Genomic DNA, 27,256 nt, shown 5'->3' on the forward strand with positions numbered 1-27,256 from the left:
GTTGCTCCAAACAGAATTAATTTCCACCCTAGCACAAAGCTTTTGAATGGGTGAGTCTGATTTTGTGTTGCATTCAGGCTTGTCAGATCAAGTTTACAAAAGGATTGTTGCTCTGTCTGCATGTGAGTATTTCTTCTGCTGGAGCTGGAGGCCATTTGTATGATTCAGTCAACCATAGTGATGCATTCATGACACTCGATTCTAAAGGACAGCTGTACTAGGAACTTGCTCAGGGTTCTAAGTGGTGGCCTTTGACTCTGCAGACTTCATCTCAGTGTTTTGGGTGGCTCTTGCCTTTTCTTGTGCCTGAGCCTCTTTTGCCTTGAGACATGAATTTTTTCAGAGTGTGTTTGCACTGGCACATCTTGCATTGCCGGAACACGTCACTGTCAGGAACAGCCTCTGAAACAGCTCTGAAACAGCTTCTCATTGAGCTAACTGCTGCTTTGCTCAGGCAAGTTACCCTTTAGGGAGCTGCTTCTCCTCTGCTTCCAGCTATTTCTCCTCCACCCCATGCAAATTATTTTGGATTCTTCCTTGAATTCTCACTGGAACAGTTGTGAGCCACTGGGTTTTCTAAGCTGACCTCCATCGAATTCTAGCTCAGCCACCAGGCAGGAGGGGTTTGGTGCTGGTCTTGTCCAGTAGATTTTGCAAGATTCCACTTCTCTAGGTTGCAGCTTGAAAATGGGTCTTCTTTTTTCAAGGTAGATTTTCAATCCATATTTCAAGGTTCCCCTTCCTCTTTATCACTTCTGTCCCATATTGGCAATGGAGCTGAATGAGTTGTGCTCTCTCTGTGTTTCATGAGCATGGTTCTTGCATTTCATTTACTTGTCTACTTGTCACTTACAAGTCTATTGTCTTCCAAGTGTCTACTTGTTCCACCCAGTTGCTTCACTCTTCCTAAATATTGTACCCATATAATAATGACCCACGTATTTCTTTTGACAAATCAGGGTCCTCCCCACACTGGTGTGTTTTCAGAGGGCCACCAGCAACCTTATCCAGAAAAAGCAGAGCATATCTACTTGCTCTGTCTCTTCTCTTGCCACACAGATCCAAACCCAAGCATTATCACATGTGCACCTTCTCACCAGCTCTTTCTCATCTGGAGTCACCTTGGATTTCTCATTTCATCTGCAAAATGACTGGGGGTGCTGTCAAATTACAGATTCCATGAAATATTCCTTTTCTTTTTCAGGTGTGAATCAGGATATACTGGACAGCACTGTGAAAAGACAGACTTTAGTATTCTTTATGTTGTCCCAAGTAGACAAAAGCTTACGCATGTCCTTATTGCAGCAATAATTGGAGCTGTACAGATTGCCATTATAGTTGCAATTGTCATGTGCATAACCAGGTAGGTAAAGACAAAAACAGTGAAAAATTACACAAAGTATGAATATACTTTTTCTGTATTTAATTATATGATGTCCAACATTTTATTTGCTTAATACGCACGTAAAAAATACCTAATGACTGAAGCAGGATGATTATGTAACATCCTATCTGCCCCTTTGTGTCTTGGTCACTAAAGACAGATTTGTTTGAATTCAGAAATCACCAGTAAACACTCTGAATCTCCAGACCAAACACACAGCAGAACAGATCAGCCTTAAAACAAATCCAAGAGTTAAGCTACTGTGTTAGGCCTTCACTAGACTTATTGAGGTATTGCTGAAATTTTGTGGAACCTATGATCCCCAGCTACCACCCAGTGAAACCAGAGAGTCTGACAAGATGCTGTTCTCTGTGGTACCGCTGTAGATGGTGTTACACAGAGAAAGAAGTACCCCTCACGCCATATACACTTTCTGAAAATTAGTGTGCAACTTAGTCTCATTATTAGACACTCACTCTAAGAACCTGTTTTGTGAAACTTAAAGACACACAAGCACATTTTGAGACAACTAGAGGTTGTCTCGAATTTTCAGCCTGTGTAAAAACTCAGATGAGAGCCATGGGTTCTTTTTGATGACAAGGCATTCAGGTCTAGGACTTGAACCAAACAAACACTGAGGTCTCTGAGATCGATAAAGGATGATTTTTGTTACCTCATAGGTGCATGAAGTATTTAAGTCTTACACTTGGGCATCTGTGCCACAATTTGACTTTTCCTCCTCAAGTTGTCCTTCACTTTTTCAGCTCCACTTACACTGGGCCATACAACTTTCTGCTACTGCATTAGTTTAAGGCTTCCAAAACTCAGTATGTAGAGGGACACAGTGAATTAACAATACAGGCCTTTTTCTCTGTATCCCTTGTAAAGTACAACCTAACAGACACTAACACGTACAAAACACCACCTGCACATGTAAAAGAGTTACTTGGCTCATGCAATTGATGTCATTCCTTTTTTTCACTCAACATCCTGCTGGCCAAAGCAGTGGTGTGGAAGGGTCTGGGTCAGCTCCTCTTTCAGCCTCTGTATGACCATTCCCCAGCTCTCAGTCTCTCATGTCTTGCTGCATCCCAGCAGGACTGCTCCATCATTCATTGCCTTGGCTAAGTGCCATTCCATTCAGGATTGCTGCCTTTTGTGAATCCTTTCAGTTGTGTCTCTGGCCCCAAGAAAGGGACTGCCAGAGTCACTCCCCAGAGAGACCTGGGTGGGCTCTGGGCTGGAGGTCCAGCACTTCAAAAGGCTGATTGATCCAGTCTCACCGTCCACTGGGTTTTAAATATGAAATATGTATAAAGTAAAGCTAATGCAATCATTCCCTATGGAACGTGTTTGCTGGATCAAGGCTGAAGGATGTAGCACCTTGCTGGTTTCAGTCTCAAGGTCAAGCAGGGCTCCCATGGGCATGATCTGGGTTCCTACAGACATTCCCAGGTCACAGTCCAGTACCTAAGAGCAGGAGTGTCCCACTTATCAGCACAGATCATAGACTCCTTGCTAATGTTAAATACAGAAAATTGAGTCAATGCATGATTGTTAGGCTTAATTATAGGTGGCATATATAAAATCAGCACTCCTTTCCTATTTCTCTCTTTTTTTCAACAGAAAATGCCCCAAAAATAATAGAGGACGTCGGCAGAAGCAAAACCTAGGCCATTTTACTTCAGATACATCATCCAGAATGGTTTAACTTAGTGCTTTTTATACCTACATTGACCATGTGATGTACATTTTTATTATATCTTTTTTTAAAGAATGGAAATATTTATTTCAGAGGCCTTATTTTTGAACATTTTTAGTGTCACAATGTTGGTCTGTATTCTGAAAGCATCAGCTCTAACAGCTATGGACTGCTTTAGTATCTTTACTTTTATGTTTTTGAATACAGTAGTTCGTTTTCTGTATCTGTATCACATGGTTATATAATAGACTTGTGCTTTATCCATGGAATGTAATATTTTTGGGAACACAGATTTATTCCAACAATGGTTGTAGACTTAAAAAAAAAAACCAACAAACCAACAAAATAAGTCCACATTACCTAACAAACAAGGCATGAACTAAAGGTAAAAATGTTTACAACTTACTTTTCTTATGAGGAAGTAGAAAACACTGTGTTTAAATACCGTAGATATTTAAATGTTTTTGGAAGTTAGCAACTGATTTTTTAGACACTGCCTATCGCATGAACTGTGAAGCTGTGTGCTGTGTGTAGTTGTAACATATTTATAAAATATGTGGGCTGGGTCTAAGCACTGCCATCTTCAGAAATAATTCCAACAATTTATTTTTAAAGACGAAAATTATAAATTTCATAATTTGGGAAGTTACCTGGTAGAACAGATGGCACAGGTCCAAAAGAAGTAGGTCTTAGTAGATTTAGGTATTGTAAAAATTGGTGTTGAATAATTGAACACAAATAATTGGAATAAAGCCTACTTTATCACTGTTCAAACTGTTTTAATACTTCTTAAACTTTTTTAAAGAAAATACATGTTTTAACACCTACAATACAGATTGTATAGTGTTTGTGATCAAAATAAAAAAAAATAAAAGTGAATGAATTACTATTGCTCTTGTATAGAGTATTTTCAAGAGCTAAAGAAGTCCATCCAAATTAGTCTGCTGGTCATAGTTATATTAATAGACTGTTAGTTGTCGTTTGAAAGATCCCAAGATAAAGTGTGAATAGGATGTGTTCAGCTGTTTTAACATGTAGTGTAGGCTTTCAGAATTTTGCATGTAGGATTTAATAATTTGTTCAATTAAAAAAAAAATGCTTTCAACATTTTGAACTGGAAAAGCATGTCACAATACAACGTTTTCACTATATTGCCTCTGGTTTAGTGTGTTTATTTGCTACCCCATGGGGTAATTGCAGCAAGCTGAAGACCTGAAGTTGTTTTGCTGGAAAAGAAACAGCCGTGCTAATTTTCCTGACCGCTTTTTGAATTCCCTCAGAGGAAAGCACTCCAGTAACATGAAAACAAAAGTAGATCTTTAAAAATATGCAAGTTTGCTTTCCTGCTTAATTAGCAAGTTGCTTAACTTTCCTGGATTAACACTAATAACTTCATCAGTACAGAAGCGTGACCCTTTAAACGTATGTTCCTTTCCAGATATTGCTTCCTAATTTTAGGGGTTTCATGTTGCTGAAAGTATCTGAGCAATCATGTGTGGATATTTTGTAGTCAGAAGTATTTGACCAAGCTCCAGGAGCGGCGTTTCACGCCCTACTTTGAGCATCGCCGGAGCCAGCTGTCGCCCTGGCTCCCCGCAACAGTGCCAGAGTCGTTCTGGCAGGATCACCGAAACTTCGCCTCCCTCCAGCCTGGCTGAAGGCAGGCAGAATGGATCGCCGTGAAATCACCTCAGACACTGACAAAACACACCAAAATCGTCTCTCCAGCGTCATCGAGGAGGAGGAAGAGCAAGATGCAGCTTACACAATTGTGACAGTCCTGGACAAAGTGGCCAATATTGTTGACAGTGTGCAGGCGAGCCAGAAAAGGATAGAGGAGAAGCACAGGGAGATGGAAAATGCCATCAAGACCATACAGATTGACATGTTAAAGCTTGCCCAGGCTCATGGCAATACAGGCTTCACGGTGAACAAATTGCTGCAGAAAACCCGCAAAGTCAGCTCCACCATGAAGGAGGTGCGGGCGCGCGTGGAGAGGCAGAGCACCAGCGTGCGGAAGGTGGAAGCAAAACAGGAGGAGATGCTGAGAAAAAACAAATTCCGGGTCGTGATCTATCAGGTAATCATGAACCTCGTTTCTTGTGGTACTGTGGCTTTCCCACATCCTTGGTGACTTCTGGGAGGTGTTGGTTAACAAAGCAAAAGGTGCAGTCTGTCCGACAAAGGAGTTATTTTATGCTTTCTTTAACACTGGTCTCTGCTCCCCAATGCCTTTCAGTGTGAACCTACTGGCAGTAGCACACAGGGTCTATTATTAGTGTGGGTAGGTTTCTGAGCCAGTCGTGTAAGATTAACTGCAGATCAGCAAGGACTATTTGCTGCCTCTCCGAAGGGTAATATGAGGCAGGCCCTGTAAATCTTGTCATACAAACCATGCCTGACATTCATCTCTGTTATTTTTTTCACCGTATTAGGTAGAAGTGCAAATAGCAAAAGTCTTTTCAAGCTCCCTGAAATGCAGACTTTCTTCTAACACTAATTTCAAAATATGGCTTTTTTAACTTGCAGCATTGCCCAGGCCTTCATACTGCTGGCGAATTGGGACTTTTTAAATTGTCTCAGTCTATAGCAGTATATGTACAAACTAAGGCTCAGACCCACAAACCCTTCATGACAACAAATACTCCCTTGCATTGTCTACCTTGGAAAGCCTTTAACATAGCACTGTTTTTTCAGTCACAGTGGGCAAAGAAATCATATAGTTTCTTTCACTGACCTTATAGGAAGTTCATTGGACATTAAAATAATTGTATTTGAAGAGAAGTTTCACAAAACAGCACGGTCTCACTTGCACCTGTACAAACAGTGCAGACAGTTCTGGGGTCTTGTCAATGAGTGCTGTGAAACACATTTGGTCTGATCCTGCCTCTGCTGGAACTTCCCAGCTTCCCAGGTCAGTAGAAAGTAAGAGTGTTGATATTTTGCCAGAAGCATGGCTGCTCCTTTTTTACCAGCAAGTCGCTAAAGCGTCTTTCAAATGAGTTGTATTCTTCGTTAGGCATTCTTGAAAATACCACTCCTCATGAGTAATACAATGTACCCCCATCACTCAGTTTTACACTCTGATCTTGCATCTGTTTGTACATAAATGACATCATTTGCAATGAATGGAGCCGTGTGTCTCACTGAGTTTATTCGCCACGGTGAGCAGCTGACAAATTCTTCATAACCTAGCTTTCTTAAATAGTTCATTTTCCACTACTGGGAAAAAATAGCTGAAAAAAAGAGAAAAGGCTGAAGGTAGGGAATATTACCTCTTTAATGTTATGTTAGTACCATATACAGCCAAATTGTGCCTCCCAGATTTTCTGACTGAATAATTTACTATGGTTGTTCAGTAGAAAGTACAGGCCAAATCTGTCCTATTATTACCATTATTGCAAGCTGCATCATCATCACGGAATAGAAAACAGGCACTTTCACTTTCTGCTTGCAAATCATTTCCTAGCTAAAGGTAATAAATCTCTGTGACTCCCCTGGTTAATGACATAATGCCATTTCATTGATGGGCCTTTACCGTAATGACTGCAGCAGAATCACTGCTTTGCAAAGTATTTTTTCTTTAAAAACTATTCATTACATGATGTAAATTCTTCTGCTAGCAAGGCATGAGCTGCTGTTTATTTAAAAATATAGTAAAACATGGTCAAAATGGATTTACACACAGGTGTAAAGAACAGCCATTGGTTTTTTCAGATATTTCATACAAAAGGCGACTCTCCCAATATGTGCTTTCTCTAAGAATCACCTTCAGTAGGAGTTTATGATCTCTCTGCTGGTTTTGCTGGACTAGAATGACCTGCACCCTGTTCTGTATGTTTAATTCTTAGGTGGTACTTTTCAGGAAGCATTTTTTCCTGTCTTTCTGGTTTCCTCTTCCTACGGTGGTTTAGAACTGTCAGTGAGAATATGAATGACTCCCTCCTTAACTTCCATCCTTTTTGTAAAGTAGATTGAACAACCTTTTCCCTCTTGCATGGAGGAGAGGCAGATATGTGGATGCCTCTAGGATCTGCCATTTAACATTTTCTGGAGAGGGATAACTGCAGCACTGCACGAAACGTGGAACAGTCTAGGCAGGCAGGAGTGCACTGTGACTTCAAGGCACAGGTACACTTAGGAAGGTCTCTTTCACACAAGTGCAGTGATTTTCACACTGCTGACTTGCACCAGGGTAGGCACACTGCTGCAGTGCCAAGACCTGAATGACTGGAGCTTGGCTGGGACGAGTGGGAGTCTGTTAATAGCTACGGAACCAGCGTGCTCCCTGTGCTATACGTTACAAATGGCTATAACCAAGCTGTTTACTCTGTGGCTGTGATTGACAGCTCTTCTGTAGAGAGGTGTTTTTTTTCTGATGAACTATTTGGAACATTGTGATGGGGCCAATGACCCGTGTGTTGCTGGCATGGAATCTTTACACGGGCGAGCACGTGTGGGTTTTAGTTTTAACTTTTGCCAGAACATCAGCATATGAGGAAAAAGGAGACACCAATTAAATACTAAAGATTTTCTTTCAAGTGGGTAGCTTTGATCTTATCATTGATGGAGAGAGTAGGCAGGTTGAAAAGGATCATTGGCTGAGGGAGATTGTCCCAAGAGATCTCAGCAATGATGAAAGGAGTTGGCGATATCCTCACATTAAAAAAAGACAAAGTGATCATCCTTGAGCAGAATGATTAGGGAATTGAGAGCATTCATTTTTAGAAGGCCATGTGGTTGAGGAAAAGATTTGGTAGCAGGCAGCTCTCCTCCCCAGGCTGACTTGCATGATTAAAAACGCCAGGTTACTTCAGACTTTCTAGTGAAGTCTTTGACCCTGGAGTGCTGTGTGCCCTGAGACTATAGTAAGGAATAAAAAGGATGTTGTAGGTTGTACAGGTCACTGCTCATTTCTGTTCAGGTTAGTCTGAGTTACCAGCTGTAAGAGCTATCATTTCTCTGAAGTCAAAGAGCATTTAACAGTTTAAATCATTCTGACTAAATTATTCAGAAATTAAAGGTTTTTTTGTGTTTTTTTTTTTTTACCCTGAATGATCTTGTTTCATTTGCTTTTCTGCGTGTCCTGCAAGTCCCTATTTAAAGGGAACTGTTCAGGAACCAGAAAGTCCATGTTACTGTTACTGGGCTTTCTGTCTATTACTTCACATAAGCACCATAAATGAGTAACTGGTTCCTATGGAGGGACACATGCATTTGTTTTACTCACTGCTGTCTGACTTCTAAAATTAGTGGACGTGTCATAAACCAAGATTATGGCTTGACTGACCTACACAGCAGGGTTACAACTGATTTGTTTGCCCTTAGGTTGCTCCACTGCACACACTGGGAGAGGCTCACAGAAGCAGCCTTGCATGCACCTCTGATATTATGCATAAATAATAAATAAGTTAAAATGTATGTGTCGTGTCCTGCCCACTGACATTCTGTGGTTATAACGACTAGGACAGTAAGACTGGTGAGATCAAGATGGGGATAATGGGCTGGAAACCTGAAGTGGAAGCACCTTCATCTGAAGTGGCGGTAGAAATCAGGGTGTCAGGAGCTCGAGAGATTGCCATTAATTTGGTACCATCTGGGCATAAGAATGACAGTCTCAAAAATGGCCCTGCAGAACAAAATCCTTAGTAGAATGGAGTTAAATAGTTCACCCAGAGCAGACTGTGCCAGGTGGCTCATTGATCATTTTTCTGTTTTGCAGAAACACAGGGGGTCTTATCCTTTCTCATATTTATGTACCTGGTATCTTACCTTATAATCTGGAAAAAACAACAGGTGGCAGTGCATTGTGTTGAAATGTGAAGTGAAGCTTGCAATTGGTTTCTGAAGGTGTGTTTATGTCTTTGTCAACTGTGTAATATCTTCCTTGAAAATCTTGATACAAAAAAGGTTTCATACTAAAAAAAATGTGTCCAAAGTTAGAAGCTGTCAGTTCACAGAAAGAAATATAGACAAGAAACCAAATTACTTTTACAGCTGGAATAATGTTAATTATAGTGTACATGGTGGTAGTTCCTGTACCTTTAGTTCTGATCTGAAACCATAAATGGATGTCTTCATTCATGGATGTATTCCCTGTCCTGAAGACAGCATCTGGACAAAACTGCCTTCCAGAACTCATGGGAAGAGAGGAAACCCAAAATGTTATTAAAGTGCAGCCTGAAAACTTAATGGGAAAAAAAATAGTGTGAATTGACTGACTACCTCTGACAGCAGAACACTGGCCTCAGCAGCCCAGTGACACAGGGCCTTTGTTGGAGTCTTGTGGCAGAAACCTAATAAATATTTTTACAGCTGGGATAGGTAATTGCCTTTGCTGAGAAAACAGAGAATAAAATAAACCCAATTATTGTGTCAGAGAGTGTCATGAGAGCCCTTTGTTTGCATTGTTGAGCCCAGTGCTCCAGTTCAAAGTGCAGAGCTGGCCCCGTGCTGTGCAGCAGCCACTAATGGAGAAGCTATCAACCAGCTAAAGAAAAACTGTGTTTCTAGTGACATGTTTTCAAGGAATGAGGAGAAAGAAAAAGTTAAAAAAAATATTAAAAAACAGATGTTGGGCTTCTGTGTTCCTCAAATGAAGTGGTTTGCATATTTCACAGGACTTTGTCCATACAAGCTGGACTCAACACCATTGGATCTGGTGCCCCCAAACCTGTTCCTTTGGGTTGATCCTCACAAGGGGACAGGCTGTCCTCTTTGCAGAGCTGGCATTGATTTTTCTCCACCTATTAGCACTGAGTGGTGGAAACAGCTGATCTTAGTTTACATTTGCACTGGATGCAGCTGTTCAGGGCTTCCCTTGAAGGCTGAGAACCCCCTTCCCTTGGGGCTGCCCTGCAAGTCAGCAGAGGAGTGCAGTTACAACATGAGCCTCCTGTGTCACGTCTCTTCTCCATGGTCTTAGAGGCTGCTCGGAATTGTCACCAGGAGTTGTGGCTGGCTGCTGTGGGCACGTGTGTATCTGAGAATGGAATCACAGAATCACTTAGGTTGGAAAATTCCTCTTGAGATCATCAAATCCAGCTGTTCAGCTAAACCCTTCATTCCTGAGGCACAGATTTGGGAATGGACTTGACTGGGGACATGCAGCTGGGATTCATATTCTCAACACTACTGAAGATAGCCAAACCTTGCAATTAGTCCCTTAGTACAGGAAAAAAAAAGTTGATCAAAACAGCACAGGAACAGAGATGAGGAATATGTGAAGTCACAAACAGGAAGTTTAGGATCTGGGACAGGACTCATGTTGCCAGGCATTAATTTGACATCAGTACCACAGATGTTTGTACATTTGGCCTTTATATTCCTTTTCAAGTAAGCAGAGAGAAGTGTGTGGAACCTGATTCCCCCAACCTGTTGTAGACATCTACTTCTGGATCCAGTTCCTACTTTATAAGTATCTGCTCTCCCCATATAGTTAAAATGTTGTCCAGAAATGAGTTCATATGGAGTTCTCACTTGTACTTGAGAACTCTTCCGTGGTCTAGCTGACTTGTAGGAACAGTCACCATGTGATGAATGAATGAATCAAAACATTACCAAATATTTCTTTTTCTGTCCCATCACACCTTGCAATGCTTTTTCCCCTTCACTTGCAAGGGGCTTCCAGAAAACTTGGAAATTAGGAATTCCACCAGTTTGATCACAAGCCTGCAAACTGACCTGCAGAGCTATTCCCTGGTCTAGTTCCATAAAGCAATAGCAGAACAGAGAAAGTATGAAGCTTTTGTTTTCCCCTGAAGCTGCAGTTGTCCTTTTTATGCAGCATGTGGTAGCCTGGAGCCAAGGGCTTCTCCACTGATGTGGTGTAAGTGGAAACTGGTTGCTCATTGACTGCTGCAAGCCACAGACAATGATAATGGGAAAATGAGATGAGTTCCTTTGTAGTCATTGTGTGCTGGTGGTTGAATTAATGAATTTCTGTCAGAATTTAAATAAAAGGGGTGTGTATTAGGCTCCACAAAAGAAAAATTAGGGGAGTTGACTGTTCCAGACTGGTTTTCCATTGTGCAAAAATAATTCTAAATGCAGCAACACCACTTAGCCATAAAGTCTTATATGCTAAAGTGTTTACCTGATAAAATTTCTTAGGTGGCCTTTTAAAATAATCCTGTTTTCTCTCACATCTGAGCAGTTTTTTGGCCTGATGTCAGAGATTCTGAAATGACATATTTGCAGAAGAAATGAGGGGATCACTTGAGATTTATAAAGCTTCACTCTTAACTGTTAGAATATGAGTAAAAGTACTGAATGATTTGTAATTGGTTATTCATCAGTGGTTTCATGTTGATTTAGAGCGCGATTTCAAGGAGGTGTTTTAATGATTTACCTTGGCTACCAGTCTGAATAACAAATCATTCATCCAACATGCAAATTTGTAAGATTTGTTTAAAACATTGTGGCAATGCAGTTTCCTGCCCATAAGCTGCCCATCATTTGCATCACCAGTTGTCATAGACACAGCAGCAGTGCCACAGCAGGTACTGGGTAGCCACTGACCATTTTGCTGCTTCGTGCTCTGCTTCAGAATTGTCAGGTGATCACCAGTCAGTCCCATCTGTGCTTGTGTTAATCATCACCTGCACTTTCCATGTCATACACCCTGAGGCTGAAAGATCATTTGCTGTGACCTTTTCCCTGTGCAACACAATGACTCCTAGTTATGGAGTTTCATCAGTCTCTCCTCCCTACTTAATGCTGTGAGCAGTTTCTTTAAGGCCATTTTGAGTCTTGATTTTATATATACAATAAATAATTATATATATATATATATACATATATGTTATTTTAGATATATAAAAATGAATTATTTATTTAGTCATTCTGATTTTCTGAGGGTTTTTTGGTTTTAAAAAGCTTTTCTCTGCTAAAGCGTTGATTGAAATTAGGTAATAGTTGACAGCTGAAAACTGTTGCCTTTATTAAAGCTGTTTAGAGTTACATTTTCAAGCTATTTAGAAAGAGAACACAAAACCAGTTTATAGCATAATACAGTGCATTACCTTTTTTCCTCTCTGCCAATTTTGGAAGCCAAAATCCAAGAACTGAAATACAAAACTTTGAATACATATACAAAAAACCACAAAAGGACAAGGGATGTAAAGCTCTTGAATTGGCTACATTCATTAAAACGTTCTCATATTCCATTATTTTTTCTTTTCAAATGACATTAAATTATTACTGAAATTATAACTAAAAATGTTCATGCACTTAAGTAAAGCCTAAGTATTGTTTTACAGTGACATTATGCTGCCTCTTTGCTTAGCAAATCAAGTGGACTCTAAATGAAAAACACACATCTTCTTAAGGAAAATAAAAGTACTGCTGCTATTAATTATTGATGCCATCTGTGCTCCCAAAGAGTGGAAATTTAGCTAGTAAGTTTGTGAGGGAATCTTTTCAACAACCCTTTTTTCTTTTCCCAACCTGGCAGTCCTTGCTGAAGGCATGACATTCTTCCAGCAGCCCGCTTTGGCTCCCTGGTGCAGCAGTAAGTGAAGGCTGCTTTTAGAGCCAACCTGATCTTTGCCAGGACACCACGGCTGCAAAATACCTGAGACATTGCTAAACAATTTGCTCTGCCATTTGCCCCTTTCTCTTCCCAGAGAAGAGGAGAGCCTGACTGTGCAGGCAGGGTCATCAAGCAGGCACATTCTGACACAGCCTCTTTTCCCTTGTGTTTCAGTTATCTGGGCATCGCCACCTTGAGAGTCTCATAGGGTTGATTAGAGGAATTTCCACATTTAAGATTATTTCACCTACTGGTTTTAAGGTTTCAGCAGGATGGAAAAGTCAGCACGTTTCCCTTTGCATGGTTGAGGAGCAGGTGCATTAGCCTTCCCCCATAAATGCTTTACTATAGCCTGTGGGAAAAAATGTGACTGCTTTGATCCCTTCCTTGTGGTTAGAAGATGCTTGCAGTGCCTGCAAACTGGTCACTCTTCCCTCCCATGGGTGCTGAGCAGCCAGAATTTTGGCAACTGATGGAAAGTTTGAAGAGCAGAAGGAGGGCTTAAAAGACATAGTCTATGTCCCCTTGAAAATTTTGTAATTGTGAATGAAATTGAAATGAGAGCAGGGGGTGAAAATGCCAGTGATGGAGTCAGACTTTGTTAGGTTTCAATGCCATGCTGGCCTTCTTCACCAAAGCTGAGGGTTACTTATATGTTTACTCTGTATTCAGCCAGGTCCTTAAGAACTCAAAATTCTTTGGCTAAGCATATTTGAGAGTTTAAATACTCAAAAAAATAGGAAAATAAAAAGTTCTGGTTTAAGACGCTTTCTTAGCAAACTTGCCCTGCCAGGGGCTTCACCAGCCACTCCTGAATTGTGCAATTGTTCTGTTATGGTGTTATAACTCTCAGTTTTTTCTGTTAAGGTTTTTTCTTAAACAGTGGGTGTAACCACCCTGCAACTACAACTGCAAAGGTCTCCAGGATCTTCCCTTACCATTCAACCAATGCTTTCAGTCCCTCCTTTGCTATGACAAAACCTGAAGTCTTTCTCCTTCCAGGCTTCATGTCCTTCCAGACACAAGCATTTCTCCAAAACATTTCCAGTTTCAACACACAATCTAATCTGACTCGTTTCTCCCCTCCCTCCTCCTACAACCCATTCATAACACACAACCTCTCTTCTCAACCTCCTTGTCCCCTGATAATGTTCAGCTCTACAAGCAAGGTACCTGAGCCATGACATGGTTGCTCAGAACAGATGTCAGCTTGGGGGGGACAGACAGAATGACTCAGAACACAGGCAGATTCACAGAAGAGCACTTATTTCTTTGTGTCAGAACCCAGCTCCATTCTCAAATTGGTGGAAAATGCCTGAATGTTTCTGTGTTAGTGGACGGACCACGTAAGGGCAAGAAGGTGGGAGATGCATAATATGAGCATGTGTACAAGAAGTATAACACGTTACACTTCTTGTACAAATCGAAGACAACTTCCAAATCAAACACTCACATGACGGATTTACCAACTTTTTTCTTGGAAGAGAAGGAAAAAATATTGTTCTGTTTGAAAGGTCCAAGTCTCTTTCCAGTGTGTTGAGTGGTGGATAACATTTCAGGAGATTATGTCCAATAAGCAATTATGGCAAACAAACATATCGGGACCAGTGTGAGCACCCTCTGCAGGTGCTCTTTCCAGGAAGAGTGATGAAAGGAAAAGGGAATGCTCAGCTTCCACAGATTTGTTTTCTGATTCTGGCCTGATTCTGTGCATGTCTTTGTGGTTTTCCAGTAGATGAGGCAAGCAGAGTACATGTCTTATGTATCAATCAATAGACCGCCCCTATGATTGCATGCCTCTTTCCTCAACAAATCATGTTAAAAATAATTTACTGCTTGGTATAATATTTTACTGTGAAATAATCTCCTGTCCTCATTTTAGATCCTCCCTTAGCTCCCATGAGGGGTAGTGGTGGTTACAAGTTCTTCCTAGCAAAATGCTTAAGCAGATTTTTAACAAAAAGCTTGAAAGCAGCAGCATCAATGGCTCAACTCCCTTCTCCCTCCCCAAAGATTGGACTGCCCAGTCCTGCTGTTCCCAGTCCCATCTGCTTTACAGGCAAGGAGAAAGCTCTCACCCAATTTAGGACTTTGTTCTGTGCTGCTGAAATCAGTAGGTGTTTGGTCTTCTGTTTTTAGTGAGCTTATAAAGAGCTGGCAGCTATATGCTTTGACTCTGTTTCCCACTTGGGTCTAAAGCTTCTTGTTCCTGCCTTAAGAAGGATGAGCTCCTCTCTTCTCCCTGCCCCACGGATATCTAGTGATAAGAAGAAATGAGTTAGGAGCAGGAGAAAGAGAAATGAAGCAGATTAAAAAGCTCACCTACTGAGCCTAAATCAGTGAATTTTTATTCTGAAACCTTCCTAACATGCTAGACAGGCTCACTAATACTTTCCACTTCGGTAACATCCAGAAATCTTGAGAGGAGATAGAAACTCACAGTAATGTTTTGCCTTGCTACATTTGATTCTGCAAGATGTGTGCAGAGACCAAGGAAAAGAAGAAAATCAAAGATTTGGCAAAGTTCATGCTGAGAGTCTGTAGGAGAATGAAAATGTTTCTCAGGATCTGCATGCAGCTCTAGTTTCTGTGTCTCATCTACAAGATCTTCATCTCACATGTTCTTGTTCATAACTTTTGATTCTAACATGAGTAGGAAAGATAAAGTGCTCTCTCCTGTAGCTAACAGACTAAAAGTAAACACAATAAAAATCTGGCAATTGAAGAAAAGTACAGACAAATTCTTCCAAAGGAAGACAAATATTGCAGAGAAAATAGTGTCTCTGCCTTCCCTCTTTTTAAAAAGTAATCTTCATATGAAAGGCATATTCCTCTCCCCATATTGTATTCATCTCTGTATGTACTGAAATTTCAGAATATTCATTCCGGAAATAGTTTTGTTACCATTTCAGCTGAAGGAGTGGGGTATCATTTAAAAACATTGTAAGGAATTACTATCCAGCTGTGTTTTTAGTTAATTTTCAGGAAAAAAGAGATTATGTTTATGTGTAGAAGTCTTTATATAATTAATGTTAATTTGCACGTTAATGAAGATTATTAGCAAAGCATTGTAGTTTTGTTCCTGCTGATTTTGACAGATGAGTTGAACAACATTCTGCTGTAATCAATGTAACATAATTTGTCCCTGTTTTTTCTAAGCATTAACAACTATTTTAGTAGAGGGTTTTTATTGAAGCCAAGGCATGATGAGAGACTGTTAAGTGGGCTTTATCTGTCAAATAGCTCAATGTATGTTATTTTATGTAAAAGAACATGACTCACTACTAATGAGTCACTGTGAAAAATGACAGACATCTTTTTGGCCGGAAAGAAGTTCACAGCAAAATATTCAGTTAGCCTGACTTGCCATTCATGAGCTCACAGCTTCAATATCTCTCCTCTTGTCTACATTAGGATGATAATACAAAGGGTAGAGTCCTAACACTGCCATGCCCCAGAAATCAGCTGAAGCAGTTAGTACTAATGAGAAACAGCTTAGAAAAGTGGCATACAGCTGTTGTACATACATCTGTTTGCACCCCAAAGGGCTGCTCCTCCTGGGAGAAGAGCACAAGCATGTGCATGCAAAAAGCTGGTAGGGAAGGAGGGGGTGGCATTGTCAATCTCATACCCCTCCTAAAAGTTACAGTTTTCCAGTTCTGCATGCACTGCACTTCTAGATAGAAGTAACTCACTGACTCTGAGACACAAATTTGTACTGTCCATGCAGATCAGGGAAACAGCTTTCTTAGGAGATTCTCTCTGTTCATTGCCATAAACTTTTTTCCCTTTTTTTTTTTTCTCTTGGATGACCTTAACCACTAGCTCATTCTTGGTAAATTTTTTGTTTACTGTGGACAATTTTTAGAAGTCTTCCATGTTTTTGAGCTTTGAGCCTCTAGCAATTTTTCTTTGGAGAGGCTGCAAGAGTTCCTAGGGCTAAGCTATCTAAGATAGTCACCATTTCCAACCATGCTGCTGATATACATTAGATGTGTCATATAGATATATGATTCTGCATGTTCAAACAAGCCACCAAATTCACCACAGGAGACAGAGGTGCTTGCTCAGGAATATCACACATTTCCAGATGGAACAAATCATGTTCACCTCAGCGATGGTGCAGGTGCTGAATGAATTGTGTGTTACTGGGTTTACCAAATAACATCTCCCAGCTTTACTGATTTGTCCGTTTGTGCAGCCAGCACATGTAAGTTAATATGTTGGGGTTCATTCCCTTCTGGGCAGCAACAGCAGTGTTTGCTAAGTTCCAAACAGTCAAAAAATGCACAATTGTCTTGGTAATAGTAGTAGACTGAAGCTACTCGTACCATTGAGGCATTTGCTTGAACAGTGTACAGCTGACACAATTCCAAGAGCCTCTTTTGTCTACATTATCTGCTTTTATTGGTGAGGAATAATGGATCTAGGTCTGATCCAAAGCAGCAGATAAGCTCAAAATAAAAAACCTCAAAAAAAACCAAACCAAAACAAAACAAAAAAAACCAAACCCTGGACAAGTCTGGTCTGAAAACCATTAGAATTAGAGGCCAGGACTCATAGGACCATTGCATTAATTAATTTCAGGTAGAACCACAGTGTAAAGAAATCTTTAAAGAAATTTAAAGAAATCAGGTATATAATGTCTTTAGAGAACTTGGCACACATTTCTTTTGCCATTTGTGTTCTGCAAAGATTGGGTACGATGGTACAAGCCTACCTTACTTTGTTACAGTATTATATTTCAGTTAGTACTAATTAACTGCAAGCCAACTAAAAAAAAAAAAAACAAACCATGCTTGAACCACCAACTTTTTGAAACACACTTGCTGGAATAAGACTCTCTGCTTTAATTCACAGGAGGAAACCGAGTGTCCTTCATCTCTCTCTGTTATCAAAGAGATGACAGCGGGTGCAACTATAGAGGATGATTTCTTCCCACCTGATGATCTGTCTTCTGATGAAGAATACTATATCGAAGAAAGCAAAGCAACCAAGTTCAAGAAATCGGGCATGAGGCGCATTGATGACATCAAAAAGGCATTTTCAAGGGAAAATATCCAAAAGACAAGACAAAATTTTGGCAAGAAGGTAAACAGGCTTCAAACTAGGATAGTAACCCCTGAGAGGAGAGAGAGGATCAGACAGTCAGGAGAGAGACTGAGACAGTCTGGGATAAGGATCAAGAAAACCATTTCACAAGCTGCTCCAACCAAGGAGACATTCAAGATCCATAAAAAAAGCAAAGAACGAACAGGAGCTGAAGGTCAGGAGGGGATCCAGGAAGCCAGTGTACACATCGCCTCTGAGCTCCCAGCAGCAGAGCCCTTCACTGAAGAAATCTCTTACACAGAAGTGATCACTAAGGTAAAGAAAGACAAGAATAGTGCAACAAAAGGTGCTTCCCAGTCAACTGAAATAGGGGTAACTATCCCAGAAGTTGTCCTTAAGCAGGAAAGAAAAGAAGGAGGAGGAGGAGGAGGTGATGATGACGTCCCTTTGCTAGACTTAAAGCAATCAGTATAAGGAGTCAATGAGCACACACCCCATACTGTCCTCACTGAGCAAGAGAGAACACAGTATGTACTCACTCAGCTTTAGAAAAATGTGTGAATTTGTGTTATATCACAAACCGTGTTGGTGTTGTTCTGCCATGCACATAGATGTCTGTAGTGTTGTCTTCCTGACAAAAGTCAAGCCATGCAAAGTGAATGAAGGGGCTCCCCCTCTGTCTCCGCGTGTGCCGATAGCCATCGTTAACCCAAATGGAGCTCACAGTGTCAAAGGGAGATGGGAATCTGCTGCATTTCCAAGACTGATTCAGCAGTCACTTTACAGCCTACTCACTCTCATCGTTTCATGTACAACAGTATAAAATTTATTTCCATTATGTTATACCAACTCATCTAATCAGAAAAAATAACAAAGCTATTACTTCATCTTAGCAAAAGGAGGAACTATGAAAAATGTCATTTAGCTGTACAAATATTATCACTTAAGGACCCTTGCAGAAAAAGCAGGAAGAGCATATTCCTGCTTTACCCATGGTATGAAAAAATGTGGCAGGAATTATAGGGTTTTGAGTAAATTGTGGTTTTTTCTTAGTAGAAAAGAGAAACTCCTGAAATGACTACAGGTTATTTCCAGACTTCTGGAATAGGAAGTTTCATTGTAAGTAAGCAATGTGTTTTGTGCATTTATGAAGTAAGAATGAAAAAGAAGGCACATTAAAAATGGAATAGCAGGAGGAAAAAGGAAGGAAGTATTGTATTCATGTTTTGGAAAGAGGAGATTGTGAGAAAGGCAATGATATGAAGCAGTAAAAGTGGAATAAGATGAATGCGTATGTTCTGGATAAATTGAGAGAAAAATTAGAATATTGTAACTACAGTTTCCTTGAGATCTTTTAGAAAACTATTATTCTTTACAGAGGATAATAGGGTTTATGAGCATAACTGACCAGACAAGGGAATTGTTTTGTTTTCCACTCTCTGTGTTTTTTCCAAGCTTCACTGCAATTAAAATCTATTCTACAAAGTCACAGATGTACAGGGCCAATCCATAACCCAATTATTTTTTTCCTATCATCATCATTATTGACCAGTCACAGCCTCAGGGATTATGAGACAGACACCCTTTGGACTATGGAATGCTGTTTATTTGCAACTCTCAGGAGCCAGTGCCCTGACATCAGATATGTTTGTAAACATGACTGCTACGCTGAATGGGGTGCAGGACTGTATTGCTCTCATCATTCTTAAATGGAGTTGCCTTCAAAGCACTTATCAAAAGCAATGTTAGTCATTACTATCTGTGTGAAACTTGTACAATATTGCCAAAAGCTGTATGATTGTATTTGATATCTTGGGTTCATTTTAACAGAAGAGCATAACTTGGTTATCTATATACATTGTTTGAAGACTTCCAGCTAATTGTTAATTTATCATTCAAATATAATTAGTTTGATTTCAAGTATTCTGCCTGCCAGTTCTTTCATTTAGATTGGTGTGCATCCCACTTGAAGGGAAACAGCTTTAGCAACTGGTTGGGGAAGGTCAATGTTTTACTGTATCAGTGACATTTCAAATCAAATTAATGTTGTCAGATTGGGAGCAGCAACTCCACTGAGTGGAAGGGCAGGATAGAGCAAGAGAAGGAGACGGGGAAAGAAACACATTTCTGTCTAGCAAATTGTTCATCTCCACTCTACTATAATCACATGCCAAAAGGAAAGAACATTTGCTTGTAGGATATACTGAAGGTTTTGTTTGGTGTTCTTTACTAGTGATAAGAAGCCTTTTTGGAGCAAAGTTACTTTATGTTCTTCAGTTCTGGATAAAACTCTATCTTTAGTGAAATACTGTATGATTTTTCTGGTTCTTCAGTCATATGGCCTGCATTCTGTTCTGCAAGATTTGGCATTTTTCTAAACTGATAAACAGGGTTTAGTTATTCATATGAAATGAAAATTATGATGTGCAAATAAGCTATTTCTTTGCATTTTTATACAGCAGAACACTATGTGATAGAACATCATTGCCTATAGATTTTCTTCATATAGCATTTAATTTTCTCATTTTGCTTGACAAAGAAAAGAAGTGATGCAGCTTCCATGGAGCATATCATGTAGCACCAGATATAAGGTCTATCAAATATCTATTTTTTAATGTTTACTTCTAGCTTCAATTGGTCAGAGCATGATTTGCTTCACAGCAAGTAGTGAGTTCTTCAGGTGTGCAAAGTATTTCAGTGTACATCTTTTATTTTAAATTACTATCACTCTTACTGACCTGACTTTTACATGTACCAAGAGATCAAAGTTAAACTACTCCATATCCCCTCATAAAGGTAGGGGATGGGGAAAGCAGTATGGTTTACAACTTCAGTTTCTGTGGAACAGCACAAACTTTGCTGCTTGAAGTATCCCCCATCTTTTTCATAATTTCCAAGATCAATGATCATGAAGCCAAATACTTCAGCCTTCTCAGAAAAAAAATTCTCAGTGAAATTTGTTGATGTACAGCTGCACTGCAGGGAGGCCTGGTGTATTTTTTTGGAACAGTTGGTTTCACTTGAAAAGATAATCTTGCCGGCACTGTTGCTCCCAGCTAAATGGAAAAAAAGGGACCCTGTCCCTGTCTGCTCTGTTTTCCAAGAAGAAAGTTGGCACTCTGTACTTCGTTGTGGGTGTGAGTGTGAATATCAAACTTCCTCATGGAATGAGGCCCGCAATTGCTAACTGCAGAGTAAAACTGGCTATGCAAAGGGATGAACTACTTTCTTAGACACTTGCTATACAAAAATTAAAAGTGTTTACAAGGAGAAAAAAAAATTCAACAAAGTCCTGACTGCAAGTCCTTCTTTCATAACATCCAACAATAATTTCTTTTGCTTTGAATTTGTGCTAGTGAAAGAAGCCAAACACATTTTCTGCCAATAGCCATCTGTCTATTAAAGAAGTATCACTCATCCTTCAGTTACAGGGTAGACAGCAGTGGTGGTTAACACGAAAGTACTTCAACCATTCCAGGTGAAGTATGGACTGTGTGTCATCTTCTTTTTCAAACCAAACTGATGCAAAATACAGAACAAAAAGCGGTTAAGAGGTTTGAGTTTGCAGGATTCAGGCATTAATGCAAACGGGAGTGAGTACTGATAGAGCAAAAATGGTGTTCAGATGTGTTTACTCTGCAAAAACTTTAAAACCTTTCTTCCTGCTAATAGTGGGGGGTATGCACACCTTCCTTACAAGTGGATATAGGTTTAGAAATGAGTTAATAGGTGCAAAAGGTACTTGTGCAAAGATAAACACTTCTGTTTCTATGGTTGTTTGCATTAAAAAGTGACTGTTCAAGAAAATGGTTGCAGCCATTAGTAAAGCTACCCAGCAAGTTTAGAAATGCGAAATCAAAGGAACTGTATATTCAAATATATGCAGATAAACATAAAACTTTACCATGCATTTAATTATCTTGTCATTACAGCTTTAATAATGCTATGGATAATGAGATTTTAACTACAAAGTTGAATTTAAAATAATTATATTATATTATGAAAAATTATTGTATTAAAAAGAAAGATAACATCTACAAAAGAACCACCATAAGATGTCAGAGCAGTCGTCACTATCATAAGCACTTTTTTATGTAGTGCTTCCACTATGAGCAAGTTACTTGATTATATTCTCACTTGCTTTATAAGAGTTGCCAAATTTATACCTGCAGCTGTTTTCCCTCTGATATTCCCAGGGTAAATAAATGTAGTATTTTTGCTTTGAACAGAGTAAGCTGATTTATGTGCAAGTAACATAATCTCTATGTATCACCTGCCAATTCCCACCCTGCTGTGAGAAGGTAGCCGCCACTTTGACAATAACAATGGCTGCAGCTTAATCCTACTTGACGGTTCTTTCTTCCATAGCTGTCCCTCCTTACTTCGAACTGCAGAGCAGTGCAACGCCCCTCAAAGTCCAGTGATCAGGGTTCTGCACTGTTTTCAGATACAAAGAGAAGATGTACGTCAGGTCTGTTCTGCGAGGCTTTCTGTAGACAGGGCAGCAGTACACATTTCCCTGCTGCTTCCTCGCGTTGTTCAGCTCTGTCACGCTAACCGCGTACACGTGGACTACGGGAAGGCTCGTGAACAGCACCTGAGAAGGTTAAAAGATACACAAGGCTCAGCATCACAGAAGCAGGACAGGGCGTCTGAATTCTTAATGCTAGAACTTGATTCAGGGATGGCCTTCAGCAAAAGCACCTCAGCAGAGGTACACGTGAGAGTACAAGTCCTACCCTCACTACTATGTTGCTATGTTGACGCTAACTTTAAGCCCATGGCAGCTCAGGGACAACAGCCATCAGGAAGCCTGTTGGAAGGAAAGGAGAGCAGAAAAGCAGAAACACGGAAACCTGCATCCTGTGGAGGTAGACGGAAAAATGTCAGGGTGGTTCTAGGAGGGACAGCAACCATTGCCTTTTTCCCTTCCTTTGCCCTTTTCACTGGTGTTTCCTATTCTTTCCCCACCTCCTTTTTCCTGAATGGCATGACTGGAGCTACAAAAACCAAGCTCCAACTAACAACCCTCCTTGTTACCTCTGCACTGCTGACAGTGGAGCTTCTAACATCCAAGGTGCTTCTTGGGTGTTTATCCAAACTAGATCCCCTCAGGTCTTCCAACAAGATAAAGTATTCATTGTCGGGATAAAACAGACCCAGATCCAAGAGCAACATGGAACCCTGCTGAACACTCCAGAGCACTTGAGTAAACTCCATGTTTGAAGGGGTCTTTTGACAAACCAGGCAACAGAAGTTACAGCTGGCAAGGTTTGGTTTGGAAAATTTCTCTCAGACACAGAAGTGTTTTACCTATGGATAGGAATTACCTTAATTCTGATTCCAGGACAGTTAGCACTGGCTTGGAAAAAGTACCAGTGCAAACAATGACAATTCCCTGGACCATGACTACAGTATCTAATCATTACTCCATAGCCAGATTTTAAATCTGCTTAGTCACATCACTAAAATGTAACTCAATGCATGGATAACTGAGCATAAGCCCAGAACTAATACTCTGCCTCGTATTAAAACACAAACACTGGGGATTTCTAGTGAACCAAACAATGACCTCCATATCAAACCTAGCCCAGGACTTAGGAAGCTTTGATAAGGTCCCCCTTGGTCAGTCAAAAGAAGATTGGCTATGGGGTGCACTATTTTATTCAAACGTAACTGTGCTGCTAGGGCCCCTGAAGCCAAGAAGCCCAGCATCTGGTCTGCTCTAGTGCTATGCATCCTAAATTCATTTTCTGACAGAAGCCTTTTTGTTCACTTCTGGCAGGTAAAGAGTCTGTCCTCTTCCCTGCACTGCTAGTGTTAGTTACCCTCTTAAAACCTGTTGTGAAACCACTGCTGCAGGCACTCAGCATTCTTCCTGGTTTTCCTAGAGCACATGCAATATGCCTCAGCCTGCTACACTCACTCAGTCCTTACCTTTGGTGCTGACTCGATCAGCTTGCTGTTCCTGCGGTCCCAGCCGGCCCCTTCGAGGAGCAGGCCATGTATGTAAACCCCACCAATGTCAGCGGGAGGAGGGCCAACAACATCTTCTTTCATCATCTTGGTCACTTCACTGTATAAAACAACACTGTCCAGTTCCCACCCTTTGGCCAAATTCATGCGAGTTGTCTCTTGCCTCATGGCTGTTAGGAATCCCTAAGGAGACACGCAGGAATATGACGCAGAGGATTTTTTTTAAAGCCTTGAATTTAAACAATTTACAACTTTTTTTTTTTCCTATGTAAATGACACCAGCTGTATTAAAGCTCATCCCACAGAATTTCATGTGCATATAAACTAAATTTGGTAGTGTAAATCCAGTACAATGCATCCATGCATAATTGGTGTGCACATGTTGGTGCTAAGCAGCCCCCAAGCTGGCTTACTCAACATACCAGAAGTGTCTGTATAACTCACCTCTCATGCCTACACAGGTGATTTCTCATTTCTCTAACACTGGCTATATTCTTCATCTTTCCTTACACTAACATTGTAAGAAATGCTTTTCAGTCAACAAAGAAGCATTTACAGAACACAAAGGAAGTACCAGTTGGAATTATGCCATTAAATACTGAAATGCTTCTGACACTTTGCTCAGTGAAGTCTTTATATACTACCATAACATAGTGTTTTAGACAACAGCAAGATAAACCCAGAGCACTCCAGCAGCACAGAATAAAACTAACTCTCTGCTCTAGAGAGCTACAATCTCATGACATTGGTATAAGCTATCAAAAGACAAGCCAGGCTGAATATGCTGGTTAGCTTCCCGGATACAGCTGTCCATGGGAAAGCACAGCTCAGTATGTGGGAAATGCCTTGGTCCTTAGAGATGGGAGGGCAGTCTCCTTTGCTATTCCAGTGGTCACGCTGCAGATGTACACATTATTTTACCTTGTGGAAACCCACTTGTGTAGTGAGGAGGTGAACAAATAAAACACAAAATTGAATATGCAAGAGCAATGAAAAGAACGCCTAGGAAAGAGTAAGTTTCTTGACATATTTCAGAACAGGGAACTAAAGCGTCTGGAGGCAGAGTCGGGGGGGATAGAGAGCCACATGAGGAACACACAAAGGTGGGAATCGGTGAGCCAGCAGCACAGCAAGGAAGAAATCAGGATGGGAAGGAGGGAATTGAATGAGGAATTGAAAAAAGTTTATTTTCTGCAATATTCACAGAGCGGGATGCTCTGTTGAGCTACCATTAGGGCCAAAAGAATGGAAAGAAGTCAGATGTGGGAAAATCAGCAAATTGTCTGCTGAACGCAGGAGCCAGTCTCTGGCTGATAGCACTGGAGTGCTCCAAGCACTTGGTAGCCATGCAATACCCTTCAAGTTATGAGAATGTGAGGTGACTTTCAGGAACCCAGATGTTTCTGTTAACTCACACTGGTTGCTCCTCATTAATATAATACCAGAGCCCCCAGGACAAGTGTTTTAAAGAGGCTTTGTGATAGCGCAGATAACGGTAATTGCATTTGAAGTAGTTGAGAACTCCAGTGGATAGCTGAGGGAGACAGGATTAAAGGCCAAATTCTTCTATCAGAAATGCCATTAAATGAAAGCAGAATCGTTGCAGTAATTTGTGGAATTTTAATTTGTAGAAACATGCTAGAACCAATAGTTTAAAATACATGAAGTGTTCACTGCCGTAAGGCCCAAGAGGGCTACTGGATCCCAGATAAACTGAAATATTAAAGAAAGAAGAGCCTGAAGAGGACAGAGCCATGACTGTATTAAGGGAATCAGTTCAAAGGCACCATGGAAACACTGGAGTAAAAGTAAGCTCCAAGCTGTGAGGTGTCTTCAGGGATAAGGTTTAGATAGCAGATTATTCCTAGAGATGGCAGGACCAATACACTTTCTGCAGTGGGACTTTTCATGCTTATCTGCTCATTTGAATGAATCCTAGACAGCATTTGAAGACTGCAGCTGTGAGCTGGAGGCCCAGCTGGGTGCTCCAGAGCGGGTGAATGGCACAACAAAGAGCAAGACAGAATCAAGTGGCTTGAGGTGCCACTGTACAGCTGAGGCTCTGGTTCATCCCAAAATCCTCCGTCAGGGACATAATGCACCAGTTACCATGACATTTGTTTCAGTTTCTGGTAATCTTTTCTCTTTTTTTTTGTTTTGTTTTTGTTGGTTGGTTGGTTGGTTGGTTAGGGTTTTGGTATTTTTCTTGTACATGTGTTTGCCTTTTCCTGAATTTCTCCCCGTCCAGCTCACTGAAGCCTGCTAAAGCTTTGCCCCTTTGCCTTTTAAAAATTTGCAAACTAACTCTGAACCTTCTACTGAGGGAAAGCAGACAGACATGGAAGCTATGACAAAAAAAAATGAAAATCAGTTAAGTCTATTGCTCTCAGAATCATATTGCTCTCAGAATCATATTCTCAAAGAACCTTACTTTGGCGGTTCTTTGTCACTTGACAAACAATGAGCAGATTTGCTAGAACTAGCAGGTTTGCGAAAATTAAGTGGGCACTGAGGAATAGAGGCATTCTACTTCATATTCTGATTTGTATTCACATTACTTTGGCATCTAAGGGTCATAGAAGTAGGTTGAGTTGTCATTATGCTGAGTACCACACAACCAGAAAGACAGCTTTGCCTCACAGTGCCTAAAATCTATATATAGGACAAGTGACAGGAACTGGATACAGAGATGCAAATAAGGAAACAACAAAACAGTGTCAGCCACTAAATGGAAATTGGGAGGTAGAAATGAGAAATGCCTAATGTCAAGGTTTTGATGAAAAAAAATCCAATAACCTCAGATTAACTTCCAGTTGGGAAGAAAATTCATGGCATTTCTTGCATTTTTCACCCCAGTTATCTTGGCCCTGTGCAGACACACATGGGGAATCGGGTTTCTTTTTCACAGAAGTCTGAGCCAGCCCTCATTTGTATCACTAAAAATAAAGATTAACTTCTGTGAAATTACTGAATTTATCCTAGTGTATAAACAGTCCAAGAGAAGGCAGAGTCTGGTCCTATATTATTTTTTATTGCCAGAATGCCTTGTTTTCCCAGTGCTATAAATCTATTTTATTGTCCTGTGTTATCCGTGGCATTTATCCATAGACTGTGAAGCTAACAGTGAGATATATGCAAGTAGGCAAATGACTTAGGAGCTGCATTTCATCTCACAAATGAAAGGATTTTTCTGACAACTTCTCAGGTATTACAAACAAGCCATTAGAACTGCAGCACTAACACCTCACCAACTCAGCTTGTTTGAGAAGACGAAAATCAATTTTCTGAACAACGTGAAATACTGATTTTAAACACAGCAGTATGACTATTAACAAAATAATAGTTAATTAAATAGAAAATTAGTCTTTCCTCAGGTGAATTGCTTTTAGAATTAGCCACTCCCACAGCCTAGGTTACAGAAAATGGTGATTACAATAACCATCTGATTCTTAAGCTTGTGATTGTCAGCACAAATAAACTTTTTAATCTCTGCACACAATGTATTTAGGGACTTTAAAAACTAGGGGTTATGAAGTGTGTAATTTTTGTATTTCTAGAGGCTTTCTCATTTACTATGGTCTATTAAATCACAATTTGTTTGGGGACATTT

The 27,256-nt window shown here is 40.3% G+C and overlaps 3 protein-coding genes across 5 annotated transcripts in view; 2 read left to right on the top strand and 1 right to left on the bottom strand.

Moving 5' to 3' along the window:
* TMEFF1 (transmembrane protein with EGF like and two follistatin like domains 1) overlaps window positions 1-4,191 on the top strand; it is a 113,951-nt gene extending 109,760 nt beyond the window's left edge. The window contains exons 9-10 of the mRNA XM_038127310.1: window positions 1,205-1,363; window positions 3,011-4,191. Of these exons, the coding sequence (XP_037983238.1) occupies window positions 1,205-1,363; window positions 3,011-3,095 (244 nt within the window). The 3' untranslated portion in view covers window positions 3,096-4,191. The remainder of the gene's footprint in view (window positions 1-1,204; window positions 1,364-3,010) is intronic.
* A 196-nt stretch (window positions 4,192-4,387) lies between these two features.
* On the top strand, window positions 4,388-19,593 carry CAVIN4 (caveolae associated protein 4). Its single transcript, XM_038127311.1, has 2 exons — window positions 4,388-5,166; window positions 17,479-19,593. Exons 1-2 carry the CDS (start codon window positions 4,756-4,758, stop codon window positions 18,142-18,144), a joined length of 1,077 nt encoding a protein of 358 aa, XP_037983239.1. The 5' UTR covers window positions 4,388-4,755; the 3' UTR covers window positions 18,145-19,593.
* Window positions 19,594-21,585: 1,992 nt separating this feature from the next.
* The window catches only part of LOC119697115 (dynein heavy chain 5, axonemal-like), a 146,413-nt gene continuing 140,742 nt past the window's right edge, over window positions 21,586-27,256 (bottom strand). For all 3 annotated transcript variants that reach the window (XM_038127309.1, XM_038127306.1, XM_038127308.1), the window contains 2 exons: window positions 23,608-23,829; window positions 21,586-22,267 (listed from right to left, as the gene is read on the bottom strand). In XM_038127309.1, the coding sequence (XP_037983237.1) occupies window positions 22,049-22,267; window positions 23,608-23,829 (441 nt within the window). In that variant the 3' untranslated portion in view covers window positions 21,586-22,048. The remainder of the gene's footprint in view (window positions 22,268-23,607; window positions 23,830-27,256) is intronic.

This window comes from Motacilla alba, chromosome 2 (assembly GCF_015832195.1).
Source record: "Motacilla alba alba isolate MOTALB_02 chromosome 2, Motacilla_alba_V1.0_pri, whole genome shotgun sequence".
Classification (NCBI taxonomy): Eukaryota; Metazoa; Chordata; class Aves; order Passeriformes; family Motacillidae; genus Motacilla; species Motacilla alba.